A 12,955-nucleotide genomic window follows, 5' to 3' on the forward strand; every position below is an offset into this window, starting at 1 on the left:
AAAAAAAAAAAAAAAATTGCATCTATTAAGATGATCATGTGGATTTTCTTCTTAAATTTGTTAATATAATGGATTACACCAATAGATTTTCAAATGTTAAACCAACCCTGCATTCCTGAACTAAAGCTCATTTGGTCTTGATGTATGTATTTGTGTGTGTGTGTGTGTGTGTGTGTGTATGTATATAATATCATATATATATGTATATATATATCACATATATATTTATATATATATAATTGGATTCAATTTGGTAAAATTTTGTTTAGAATCTTTGCATCTGTTTTTTTTTAATATACTTTTATTGATTTCTGAGAGGAAGGGAGATAGAGAGATAGAAACATCAATGATGAGAGAGAATCATTGATCGGTTGCCTCCTGCAGGCCCCCCATGGGGATCGAGCCTGAAACCTGGGCATGTGCCCTTGACTGGAATTGAACCCGGGACCCTTCAGTCTGCGGGCTGGTGCTCTCTCCACTGAGCCAAACCAGCCAGGGCTCTTTGTATCTGTTTTAATGATGGATATCATGGAGTAGTTTTCTTTTATTGTTTTGTTGTCTGGTCTTGGTACCAGGATAATACTAACCTCAAATAATGAATTGGAAGTATTTGATCCTCTTCAAGTTTCTGGAAGAATTCGTATAGAATTATTTTTTCCCTCCTTATTAATAAAATTCATTATTGAAGCCATCTGAGCCCGGAAGTTTCTTTATGGGAAGCTATTTAATCACAAATTAAATTTCTTCAATAGAGATAGGGCTATTCAGGTTATCTATTTCTTCTTGAGAGAATTTGATAGTTTGTGTCCTTCAAGGAATTTGTCCATTTCATCTAAATTGTTAATTTATGGGTATAAGGTGGTTCGTAGCATTCCTTCATTCCCACATGTGTAGTGAGGTCGCCTCTCATTCCTGACACGGGTAATTTGTGTCTTCCCACGTCCCCCCATGATCATGTTTTGGTTTCGTTGACTTTCTCTCCACTTTTTGTTTTTATTGATTTATGCTTTGATGTTTATCATTTCCTTTCTTCTGCTTACTTTGGGTTTAATTTGCTCTCCCTTTTATAGTTTCTTAAGGTAGAAACTGAATTTATTGATTTGAAGCCTTTTTTATATACAGCCACTCAGTGCAATAAACTTGTCCCCAGTACTTCTTTCTGGCATTCAGTAAATGCTGCATGTTGTATTTCCATTTTCATTCAGTTCAAGAAACGAGTGCCCTGGCCAGGCAGCTCAGTTGGTTAGAGCGTCGTCCCGATGGCAAGGCTGCAGGCTCCATCCCTGGTCAGGGCACATACAGGAGCAGCCAGTGAATCCATAAATAAGAGGAACAACGAGTCAGTCTTTCTCTCTTCCTCTCTCTCTAAAATCAATCAATCAATGAAAAGTTTAGAAAAACTAGTAGCGCGTTCTGTCTTTTCCACTTACGGATTATTAGGAGTCTGTTGTTCAGTCTCTAAGTGTCTTTCTGTTCTTGATCTCTAATTTAATTCCACGGAGACCCAAGAATATGCCCTGTAGGGCTCGGTCCTTTTAAATGCGCCCACACTTGCTGCATGGCCCATGAGACGCTCCTGAAAGCACGTGCATTCTGCCGAGCGGTGGAACGGCCGCCAAGTTCCAGTTAGGTCCGCTTGGCTGCTAGTGTTGTCCTAGTCTCTCAGAGCCTGGCAGGGTTCCTGTCTGCCCAGGTGCTAAGCTCTCAACCACAGCCGTTGTAGCTCTTCATCTCCTTGTAGTTTTTCCTTCATGTATTTGAAGCTCTTTTATTAGGGGCAGAAATGTTAAGGATTGTTATAGCCCCCTGATGAATTTACCCGTTATTTCTGTAAAATGACCTATTTATTTTTTAAAAATATATATTTTGATTGATTTCAGAGAAGAAGGGAGAGGGAGAGACATCAATGATGAGAGAGAATCATCGCTCGGCTGCCTCTTGCACGCCCCCTACGGGGGATCGAGCCCACAACCTGGGCATGTGCCCTTGGCCGGAATCGAACCCGGGACCCTTTAGTCCGCAGGCTGACACTCTATCCGCTAAGCCAAACCAGCCAGGGCCACTTTTATATTTCTTATAGTGTGGGGCTGCTGTTGGTGAATTCTTTCAGCTTCTGTAGGTCCAAACATGTCTTTATCGCACCTTTGGTTTTAGAAGTTATTTTTGTGAGGTGTAAAGTTCTCAGTTGGAGGTTTTTTCTTGCAGTACTTTAAAGAGGTTACTCTCTTCTCACATTGCTTCTTATAAGAACCACTGTCGTCATTATCTTGGTTTCTCTCTACATAATGTGTCTTTTTCTGGCTGTTGTTCGATTTTTCTTATCATCGCTAGTTTTGAAAATGTTGCTTATGATGTCCCTTGGTGTGGTTTTTTTTCACCTTCTGTGTTAGGGGTTTGTGGAGTTCTTGGTAGTTATTATTCACATACTTGTTCTGTTCTTCCTCCCTCCTCTCCTCCCCTCCCCTCCCCTCCCCTCTCCTCTCCTCTCCTCTCCTCTCCTCTCCTCTCCTCTCCTCTCCTCTCCTCCCCTCCCCTCCCCTCCCCTCCCCTCCCCTCCCCTCCCCTCCCCTCCCCTCCCCTCCCCTCCCCTCTCCTCTCCTCTCCTCTCCTTGGGAACTCCGCTATGATTGCATATGCTAGGCCAGCGGTCGGCAAACTCATTAGTCAACAGAGCCAAATATCAATAGTACGACAACTGAAATTTCTTTTGAGATCCAAATTTTTTAAACTTAAACTATACAGGTAGGTACATTGTTATTAACTTAATTAGGGTCCTCCTAAGGCTTAGGAAGAGCCACACTCAAGGGGCCAAAGAGCCGCATGTGGCTCGCGAGCCGCAGTTTGCCGACCACAGTGCTAGGTCATTTGAGCTTGTCCCGTAGCTCACTGAAACTCACTTTTCTTCTTTTCCTTGGACATTTTTTCCTGTTTTAATTTGGATCGTTTCAATTACTATGTCCTGTGGCTCACGCATCTTTTGTCACCTCAGACCTGATGTTAATGCACGGAGTGTATTTTTCATATTAAACGTTACAGTTTTCATTTCTAGACATTCAGTTTCGATCTTTTTTATGTCATTCATAGTTCTACTTAATTGTTCAATATATTGAATGCAGTTGTGGTAACTGTTTTGTTTTATTGTCCTTGTCTATCATTTCAACATCTGTGTCCAGCCCTAGCCGGTTTTGCTCAGTGGATAGAGCGTCGGACTGAAGGGTCCCAGGTTCGATTCTGGTCAAGGGCACATACCTCGGTTGCAGGCTCCCGGCCCTGGTGAGGGGCATGGGTCCTGGTCAGGGGCATGCAGGAGGCAACCAGTCAATGTGTCTCTCTCACATCGATGTCTCTCTCTGTCTCTCCCTTTCCCTTCACTCTCTCTAAAAGTCAATGGAAAAAATATCCTCGGGTGAGGATTAAAAATTTAAAAAAAACCAAATAAAACCACCTGTGTCCAGTGCAGGTCAGTAGATGATCCCCTGCTCTGTGCAGGCCTGGTCATCTCCGTGTGGCTGCCAGGCATTGTGGACTTGAGGGCGCTGGGGAGTGGGCCTCGTGGTTTTCCTGTAAATGTCCTGAGCTCGCTCCTGGGACGAGCTGCGTTTCTCAGGAACAGTGCATGGCTTCCTGGCCTTGCTTTCATGGCGTCTGAGGCAGGTGCAGAGAAGGGCTGCGTCCAGCCTGGCTAGCTCTCCCCATCCTGAGGACGCCTTCCTGCGGGCTCTGCCTCTTGTCCCAGGAACTGTGAGTTTTCCGGGAATGGCGCTGGGACAGGAGCGACTCCCGGCCCTGGCTGAGTGTCCTGCGCTGTGTCCTAGCCCCTGCGGACAGCCCTGGCTGAGTGTCCGGCGCTGTGTCCTAGCCCCTGCGGACGGCCCTGGCTGAGTGTCCTGCACTGTGTCCTAGCCCCTGCGGACGGCCCTGGCTGAGTGTTCTGCGCTGTGTCCTGGCCCCTGTGGATGGCCCTGGCTGAGTGTTCTGCGCTGTGTCCTGGCCCCTGTGGATGGCCCTGGCTGAGTGTTCTGCGCTGTGTCCTGGCCCCTGCGGACGGCCCTGGCTGATGTTCTGCGCTGTGTCCTAGCCCCTACGGACGGCCCTGGCTGAGTGTTCTGCACTGTGTCCTGGCCCCTGCGGACGGCCCTGGCTGAGTGTCCTGCGCTGTGTCCTAGCCCCTGCGGACGGCCCTGGCTGAGTGTCCTGCGCTGTGTCCTGGCCCCTGTGGACGGGCTCTCCCCGCCTTGGAAGTTCCCTCCGTGCGTGCGCTGGTCCGTTCTCTGCTGGGCACGCACTCTGCTGGCTCAGGAGGGGTGACCCTGTCGGCTGTCTGCGTCTTCTCCCTGGGAGGGGAGCACTTTCTTTTCCCCTGAGTGCATTCCAGCTGCAGGTGAGCTCCCGCCGAATAATGGTCGATCCCGCTGAACCTGCGTCCTTCGCTCCCCGAGCCCCGGAGAGTCAGTGATCAGCACTTGCTCCCTCAGAACCTCGGTCCAGTGTCCTTTTCAGGCAGACCCGTGCTGCCCCATCCCCACGCTCATGGCCGTGCGCTTCATGCCGCACTCGATTGTAAGTCCTGCCCACTTCACTGGCGACCTCCAGGCCTGGCTCTCTACCTGGAACATGGTGGGTCCTGAGCACTTTTTTTTATTTGTTTGTTTATTTTAAAATACGTTTTTGTTGATTTTTAGAGAGGAAGGGAGAAACTTCAATGATGACAGAATCATGGATCGGCTGCCTCCTGCATGCCTCCCACTGGGGAGCCAGCCCGCAGCCCGGGCCTGCACCCTGCCCGGGAATGGAGCCAGTGGCCTCTTGGTTCCTGAGTTGATGCTCAAGCACGGAGCCGCCCTGCGAACCGGGACGTGTGACCCACTCCTGATGGTCTCCCGGTGTCAGCGTCCTCTAGTTGGGCTCATGGTCCAGACGGTGGCGTGTTGGCCACATGGCCGGGCCTCCTCCCGTGTGGTCTGCGCAGCTCTTCCCTCGGAAGGGAGTGGTCGGGGGGCTTTTGTTTGTCTCACGCTCCTCTCCCCCGACCCTGGTCCTGCTGGGTCCGTCCTCCTGCTACTCTCAGACTCCACAGAGCCTCTCCTGGGAGCGCTGGGACCTTTGCTCTCCAAGCCTCGCCAGGAGCCACATTCCTGCCCCCATCACCCAATACCCCCTTATCGGGCGGCGTTGGGTGTCCCGCTCGTGTTTCCAGGGACAGGCTGCTTTTGTCCATGTCCTCGTTTCACTGCAGCCCTCGTGACCTGGCTCAGAGCTGACCAACCTCTGAAATTCAAAGTGGCTGACCTTTCACCTCGCAGTTTTATGAATTCTTTAGTAAGAGTCCTCCTTTCCCTTCTAGGTTAGTTTTTTTTTTAATTTTTAATGTTACAGTTCTAAACTATTGATTGGGAATGTTAGAAGCCAAGCGTTGCTTAGCGGGGAGTCCCCGACAATTTCCTTACTCTCTAGCTCCACGGGAATATCTTGTTAGCGTGTACTAGCTCTTTGGTATGTAACTGCGTTGGAGCCAAGTTAAGGTGTTGTCAGATCATGGTTGGTGCTTTGCTATGATTTATGATTGCTGACCCTTCGTGCTTTCCCTCACCTTCAAGCCGTCAGTCACTCTTGTTACGTCTGGAGCCTCGAACCATCTTCCTCCAGCCCAGCCCCCCGTCTGGTACTGCTGGTTGAGTTTCTCTGCAGAGCTGTCTGTCACAAGCCTGTCTGACCCCGTCCTCCCTCCCAAAGCTCAGCTCCACGTCCTTCTCCTGGGAAAATGGTGTGGAGCCCACACACTGCCCAGGGTGTGTCCATCACCCGCTCAAAAGCTTAGATGCCCGGCCGGCCCGGCTCAGTGGCTGAGCATCGACCCGTGAACCAGGAGGTCATGGTTCGATGCCCAGTCAGGGCACGTGCCCGGTTTGCGGGCTCGATACCAGTGGGGGGGTGTGCAGGAGGCAGCCGATCCATGATTCTCTCATCAGTGATGTTTCTCTCTCCCTCTCCCTTCCTCTCTGACATCAATAAAAATGTGTTTTTTAAAAACTTCAACATTACTTGGTACCTTCAAAGCCCCTGCTCATCTGTTCCCAAGTGTGTTCTTCTCACACGGCTTCCCTCTCATCCCACACTCAGTGTTGGTCACCCATCTTGACATGTTTCCTTGAGTAACAGTGGGGTTTGTGCTGCTCTCAGACTTTACGTCCATGGTGTCGTGTTGTGCTCATACTTATGTAGCTTGCTGTTGTCATCGATGTGACGTTCTGAGAGCTGCCCGTGCTGACACAAGTAGCACTCGTTCACTTATCTTGGCGACTGATAGCATTTCATCGTGTAAGTGCACTGAACATGTTCTCATTTCTCTGCGAGAAACAGTCTGCAAGGAGAAACAGTGCCGCCAGGAGTGCTCGGGCTTGTCCCCAGCGGGCCTGGCCGTGGGCGGGTAAGGAGTACTCGGGCGTCCCCGGCAGGGCCTGGCCATGGGCGGGTGAGGAATACTCGGGCGTCCCCGGCAGGGCCTGGCCGTGGGCACGTGGTGCTCAGCCCGCGATGGCACAGGTGCTCTCCACAGGGGGCCACCCACCCTCCCCTGCAGCGCCCCTCGGCTCTCGCTGCCCCACACGTGCCATGGAATTTTACTTGTTGCTCGTTTGATGAGTGTGAATTCCTATCTTACTGTGGTTTGATTTGCATTTTTTCATTACTAACGGGGGTAAGTACATTTTCCTCTTTACTGGTCATTTGTGTTTCTTCAGTGACTTGCCTGTTTATCTCCTTTGCCCATTTTCAGTTTAGTGGTTTGCCTTTTATTAATTTGTAAATGCTCTTTATATATTATGGACACTACTCTTTTGTTCGTTTATATAAATACTAGTGGCCCGGTGCATGAAATTAGTGCACGGGGGGGGGGGGGTGGAGATTCCCTCAGCCCAGCCTGCACCCTCTCCAATCGGGTACCCCTTGGGGGATGTCCGACTGCCAGTTTAGGCTCGATTGCTGTGTCTGACTGCCTCTCACAATCTGGGACCGCTGGCTCCTAACCGCTCACCTGCCTGCCTGATAGCTCCTAACTACCTCTGCCTGCCTGCCTGATCACCCCTAACCTCTCTGCCTGCCTGCCTGATTGCCCCTAACCTCTCTACCTGCCTGCCTGATCGCCCCTAACCTCTCTGCCTGCCTGCCTGATTGCCCCTAACTGCCTCTGCCTGCCTGCCTGATCACTCCTAACTGCCCTCCCCTGCCGACCTGATCTTGCCCCCAACGGCCCTCTCCAATGGCCTGATCTTGCCCCCAGCTACCCTACCCAGCAGGCCTGGTTGCCCCCAACTGCCTTCCTCTGCCAGCTTGGTCTCACCTCCAATAGCCCTCCCCTGCCAGCCTGATCTTGCCCCCAGCTGCCCTCCAAAGCAGCCATTGGTTCCTCAGACTTCACCCAGATTTGGTTCTGATTGGTCAGTTTCTATGCCAGTCAGCGTCTCTGAGCCTATCAACGGGGCCTGATCAGAAAAGCGGGGCTGATCAGCAGCCCGGGTGAAGGCCTGGAGAGACATGGAGGCACGGCTGCTGGCCCGGAGAGAAAGAGAGAGGCAAGTGCTGATCAACAGCTGCCACACAGGCAATGAATCAGGCACTGCTTCTCCCTTCAGGCCTCTCTGGGTCTGATTCGCAGCCCCCTCAGCAGTTAGTGCTGGGTCACCATACCTGCCGCTGCAGCAGTCAGTGCTGGGTCGCCACGCCAACCCAGCGCTGACTGCAGGACTGACTTCCGGTTGGGCGAGCCTCTGGTCCCGGCGGACCCAGGGTTTTATATATTAGGACCTCCTGCCGTCTCTGGTCGGGCTTCAGGTTTTCTCCCGTGTTGCGTTCTGCGTCCCTCGGTTACCGGTGCTTTCTGCTCTACGCCACATGTCGTCCTTTCGTCATGGCTTGCGCTCTTCGGTGTCTTACTCCAGGAACTCTTCCTTCCGTGGGAAGCATAACGATACTCTGTTCCCTGGTCCTAGTTCCGAGTTTTGCTTTGTGCTTCGGTTTGTAATCCCCCTGAATTTGCCTTTTGTAGATGGGAGGCAGCGCTCGGAGGGCTTTCCATGTGGGTGGCTGCTGGCTGTGACTCAGTCTTCTGATGGAGGCGTGGCCTGTGTCTAGGCGCCCGCTCTGCGCCCTGGTTCGCTGTCCTCGCCTCGCCGTCTCCCTTTGTGGCCGCTGCATTGCCGCTGTGCACCCCCAGCATCCTCGGTGACCGGTCACGTCCGCTGCTCCGTGAAGGCCTTCCGCCCGCGGCAGCTCCCGGAGTCGCCGGCCCAGTTTGTCCCAGGAATGAACAGCGTCCGCCATGTGACACACAGTCACTCAGCGTTCTCGAGGGAAGGAAGAAGGTTGGAGACTGAAATCGGAATTAGCGAGTGTTAAATATCGCTGATGTGTTGTTGGGAGGAAAGCATGTTAGTCCTCACCGCTTGTGCTCATTGGTGAAGGAATTGCCTCAGTGGTTGGTGTGGTGTGTCAGTGTTCATTGTGTGGAGGCTGAGTGTGAGTCTGATCTGATGGCTAAGTCACAGGCCGGCCCAGCTTGTGCCCCCCCCCCCCCAGCGCTCTGCCGCAGCGTCCCGTCCTGTCCCGGCAGGTCCTGGGGATCCCTCCTCTGTTCCTCTCCAGCGGAGATGAACTTGTGTCGCCATGCAGCTCCCGGGAGCGTCGGAGGAGGCCTCCTCCGCTGAGGCCCTCGCAGGCCCGTTTCCGATCGATCCTCAGGGGAAACGTGGAGCCATGGCCTTGCGGACGGTGTGAGCTCTAGGTTTGTGCGCCCTCTTCATCCTGCTGGGCCTCCCTCTGTCCGCTCTGCCGAGGGGCTTCATCGTGAACGGACACTTGGTGTTGTCGGATGCTTTTTCTGCATCTACTGAGATGACCGCGTGAATGTTCTTTCAACTGTTTAGATGGTGAACAACATTGATTGATTTTTCAAATGTGGAACCAGCCCCGGCTGGGCTGTGGGATGAACCCCCCTCAGTCGTGCTGGGTTGTTGCTGTTGCTGATTTGCGGGCTGACGTTTGTTTAGGATAGCTGGTGTCTGTATTCCTGGGGGACACTGGTCTGTAGTTTTCTCAGAATGTTTTTATCTGGGTTTGCTATTGGGGTATTACTGGCCTCACAGAATGACTTAGAATTTCCTCCTCGTTTGTTTTCTGGTAGAGATGATGCAGAATAAGTATTATTTATCCCTTACGTCTGTGGTAGAATTCACCATTGAAACTATCTGGGCCTGGGGGTTGGGTTTTTTGTTTGTTCGTCTGTCTTTTGGTGGGAAGGTTCTAAACTGCAAAGCCAATTTTTTGTAACAGATGCAGGTTATTCAGATTTTCTATTTCTTCCTGAGTGAATTTTAGCAGCTTGTGTCTTTCAAGGAATTGGCCCCCTTCATCTAAGCTGTTGAACTTATGGGTATATCATGGCTCAAGGTATTGCTTTACTATCCTTAATGTCCGTGTGACATATAGTAATAACCTCTTTTATTCCTGTAATTGATCATTCTTACCTCTTTTTTTTCCTTTTTCTTTTTTTAAAGATTTTTTATTGATTTTTTTTTTTTTAGAGAGAGATAGGAAGGGAGAAAGAAACATCAATGATGTGAGAACGATGAGATGAGAGAACGATTGATCGGCTGCCTCCGGCACGCCCCCTACTGGGGCTCGAGCTCACAACCTGGCATGTGCCCTGACCAGGAATCAGCTGGAAACCCTTTGGGGCACCGGACGAAGCCCAACCAACTGAGCCAGGCTGGCCAGGCCATAAGCCTTCTTTTAGAGCAGGTCCTGTGAGGCCGATGCTCTTCATTTTATTCATTAAAATGCCTTCCGTTTACCTGCATTCCCGGAGCATAAAGTTTGCGCAGAGCAAGTTCTGGTTGACAGTTCCTTCTCCCCGCGTCTGCTGAGACGCCGTCACGCACAGCGAGGCCCGGCGCTGCTGTGCCCTTTGCTCCGGCTGCTTTCAAGATTGTTTTTAATCTCCGATGGTTAGCAGTTTGATTATGATGCTGCTGGGCCCAGGTTCCCTTTAATGTATTCTGCTTAGGTTTTCAGCCTCTTGAGTCTGAAAAATAGGTCTCTCACTAAATTTGGGATATTTTGAGCCGTTATTCTTCAAGTATTTTTTTGTGCACAAATGTTTCTCTCCCTCGGGGGCGGAAATGACGCGCTGTTGTCCTTTTGCGAGCCCGCAGGCCCCGGGGCGCTGGCCCTCCCCCAGGATTTCTTCTCTCCTTCCGTTGGGTAGCTTCTGTTGATCTCGCTTCAGCTTCACCGGCTCTTTCTTTCTTTTCAAAAAAACTTTTTAAAATTGATTTTAAAGAGAGGGTGGGGGAGAGAAGGAGAGGTTTGTTGTTCTGCTTATTCATGGCTTCATTGGTTGATTCTTGTATGTGCCCTGGCCAGGGATGGAGCTGACAACCTTGGTGCATCAGGACGACGCTCTACCACTGCGCCACCCGGCCAGGGAAGCGGCTCTTGTTTTCTGTCGTCTGTTCTATTAGGAGCTTAGCGTGTAAATATTTGGTATTTTTTTAATATCATGTGATTCACCCTGACCTGTGTGGCTCAGTTGACTGGAAAGGTCATGGGTTTGATTCCAGTCACATACCCAGGGCCAAGAGCACATACCCGGGTTGTGGGTTTGAACCCAGGTCAGGGTGTGTACAGGAGGCAACTGGCTGATGTTTATCTCTCTCTCGCTCTCTCTCTCTCTCTCCCCCCTTCCTCCCTCCCTCCTTCTTCTTTCCTCTCTCTCTAAGATCAATAAAAACATATCCCTGGGTGCGGCTAACATTTAAAAGGGTCGTGTGATTCTAACGTACGGAAGACTTGAGAGCCCAGCTTTCTCCTCCAGGCTCGGGGACCTTGCCATCCTCATGGCAAGCCTGCCTTTCCCCACCCAGGGTTGCGGGCCTTAGTATGTGTCGTCTGAGGGGTCAGCGGTTCGCATGTGGCACAGGTGACCCAACTAGTCAGGGAGTCAGGACCAGCTACTGCGAAGGAGCTCCATGAGCAGACAGCGGCCGAAAGGAGAATGTGACAGACATTCTCGCGGTCAGGACAGTGGCCACGGCTGGAGGCCAGCCAGGCAGTGCCAGGCTGTGCCCTGTCGCTGTCGCCCACGTTGTGACAGGCACAGACACATTCGTCACCAGCCAGGGCTGCAAGTGCGAAGGCCGCGTACGGGCCGAGCGCCAAGAGCACCCGAGGGGGCAGGTCAGGGCGGAGAGACCAGACTTTCCATCTTCAAATATGTTAACAAAGGGAAATAAATGGACAAATTGCACAGCAGCCTATGTTCAGCAAATTATGTAGGAGTTTTTACGTCTCTAAGCTCATAAGTCAGGCTGCTGCTGCCAGAATGACTGCACTGATTTTGACGGGGCCACCGGCTGGAGCCACAAAGCCTTGCTCTCACACTCGCTGTGCGCACTCAGTGGGTCCCACCAGAATGGCGTTTCAGTATCAGGCAGTTGAGGTCACATGGTAATGCATAATACACTGGCATAAGTTATTTTGTTAAACATTTTTTAATATATTTTGATTGATTTCAGAGGGGGAGGGAGAGGGAGAGAGAGAGAGAGAGAAACATTGATGAGAGAGACACATCAATGTCTTCCTCCTGTGAGCCCGCGCCCGGGCATGTGCCCTGACGGGGAGTCGAACCGTGACCTCCTGCTCAACCACTGAGCCATACCGGCCGGGCCTATTTTGTTAATGTTTAATAAAATGTGACACAGTTCAAATACCCTTAAATGTACAGATTAATTTAATGAAAACATTTCCGCTAAAGCTGTTCTCTTATTATTAACAGAATATCCAAGGCATCTCCAAAAACCCAGTTCAGATCACTAAGCCTCGGAATTATAAAGGTAAGGCGTTCCTTTCCACGTGGCTGGAGTCTCCGCGTCTGCGACGGCTTCCCTGTCGCTGCCCCCAGGTTCTCCTCTGTGTGCGCAGCCAGGACCTAATGTACAGTGAAGAGTAAAGCAGGCTGAAGTGGTAGGGCACCTCCCTTCTGGCAGTTTACAAGTTCAAGTAGATGCTAATTATACAGGAAGCAGTGCCCTGCTCCCAGCTCCCCCTACCAGCTCCCAGGAAAGGAAAAGCAGCCAGGAGCTCGCACGTGTGCAAGTCTGGAAATCTCAGGGGCTGTTTGTAAAGCGGGCGAGCAGCTCCTTCTCCGTGCCCCACTGTCATGACGGTGGCATTTCTAAGACAGAAACGGTCAAAGCTGAACCGCGTCGCTCCTGTTGGGGAACTGCCGCCGGCAGGCGGGGCACAATGCAGCAGCCCTGTGCGCGCGCGCGCGCGCGCGTGTGTGTGTGTGCACATGTGTGTGTACGCGTGTGTGTGTGCGCGTGTACGCATGTGCGTGTGTGCACGTGTGTGGTGCGTGTGCGTGCGTGTGCATGTGTGCGCGCACACGCGTGTGGTGTATGTGCGTGCACACGCGTGTGGTGTGTGCGCGCGTGCACACGCGTGTGGTGTGTGTGTGTGCGTGCACGCGCATGTGTGGTGTGTGTGTGTGTGTGTGTGTGTGTGTGTGCGCGCGCCTTGATCCTCACCCGGGGATATTTTCCCATTGATTTTTAGGGAGAGTGGAAGGGAGAGGGAAAGACAGAGAGAAACATTGATGTGAGAGAAACACATGGATTGGTTGCCTCCTGCAGGCGCCCCCACCAGGGCCCAGACCGGGGAGGAGCCTGCCACCGAGGTACGTGCCCTTGACCGGAATCAAACCCAGGACCCTTTGGTCCGCAGGCCAACGCTCTATCCACTGAGCCAAGCCGGCAAGGGCTCAGATTGCTCTCAATGGGCCACATCTAAGCATCAGTGTTGGCCCTTTTCCTCACTGGGAAGCCCAGACAGAACAGAAAAGTTTAATAGGACATCGATTTGCTTTCAATAATGATAAGATATTTTTTAATTACATTAT

At 51.5% G+C, this 12,955-nt stretch overlaps 1 protein-coding gene across 1 annotated transcript in view; it reads left to right on the forward strand.

The window, feature by feature from the left end:
- POLN (DNA polymerase nu) overlaps positions 1-12,955 on the forward strand; it is a 94,720-nt gene that overhangs the window by 60,282 nt on the left and 21,483 nt on the right. Inside the window, exon 15 of the mRNA XM_059677374.1 lies at positions 11,831-11,888. Coding sequence (XP_059533357.1) covers positions 11,831-11,888 — 58 coding nt within the window. The remainder of the gene's footprint in view (positions 1-11,830; positions 11,889-12,955) is intronic.

This window comes from Myotis daubentonii, chromosome 1 (assembly GCF_963259705.1).
Source record: "Myotis daubentonii chromosome 1, mMyoDau2.1, whole genome shotgun sequence".
Lineage (NCBI taxonomy): Eukaryota > Metazoa > Chordata > Mammalia > Chiroptera > Vespertilionidae > Myotis > Myotis daubentonii.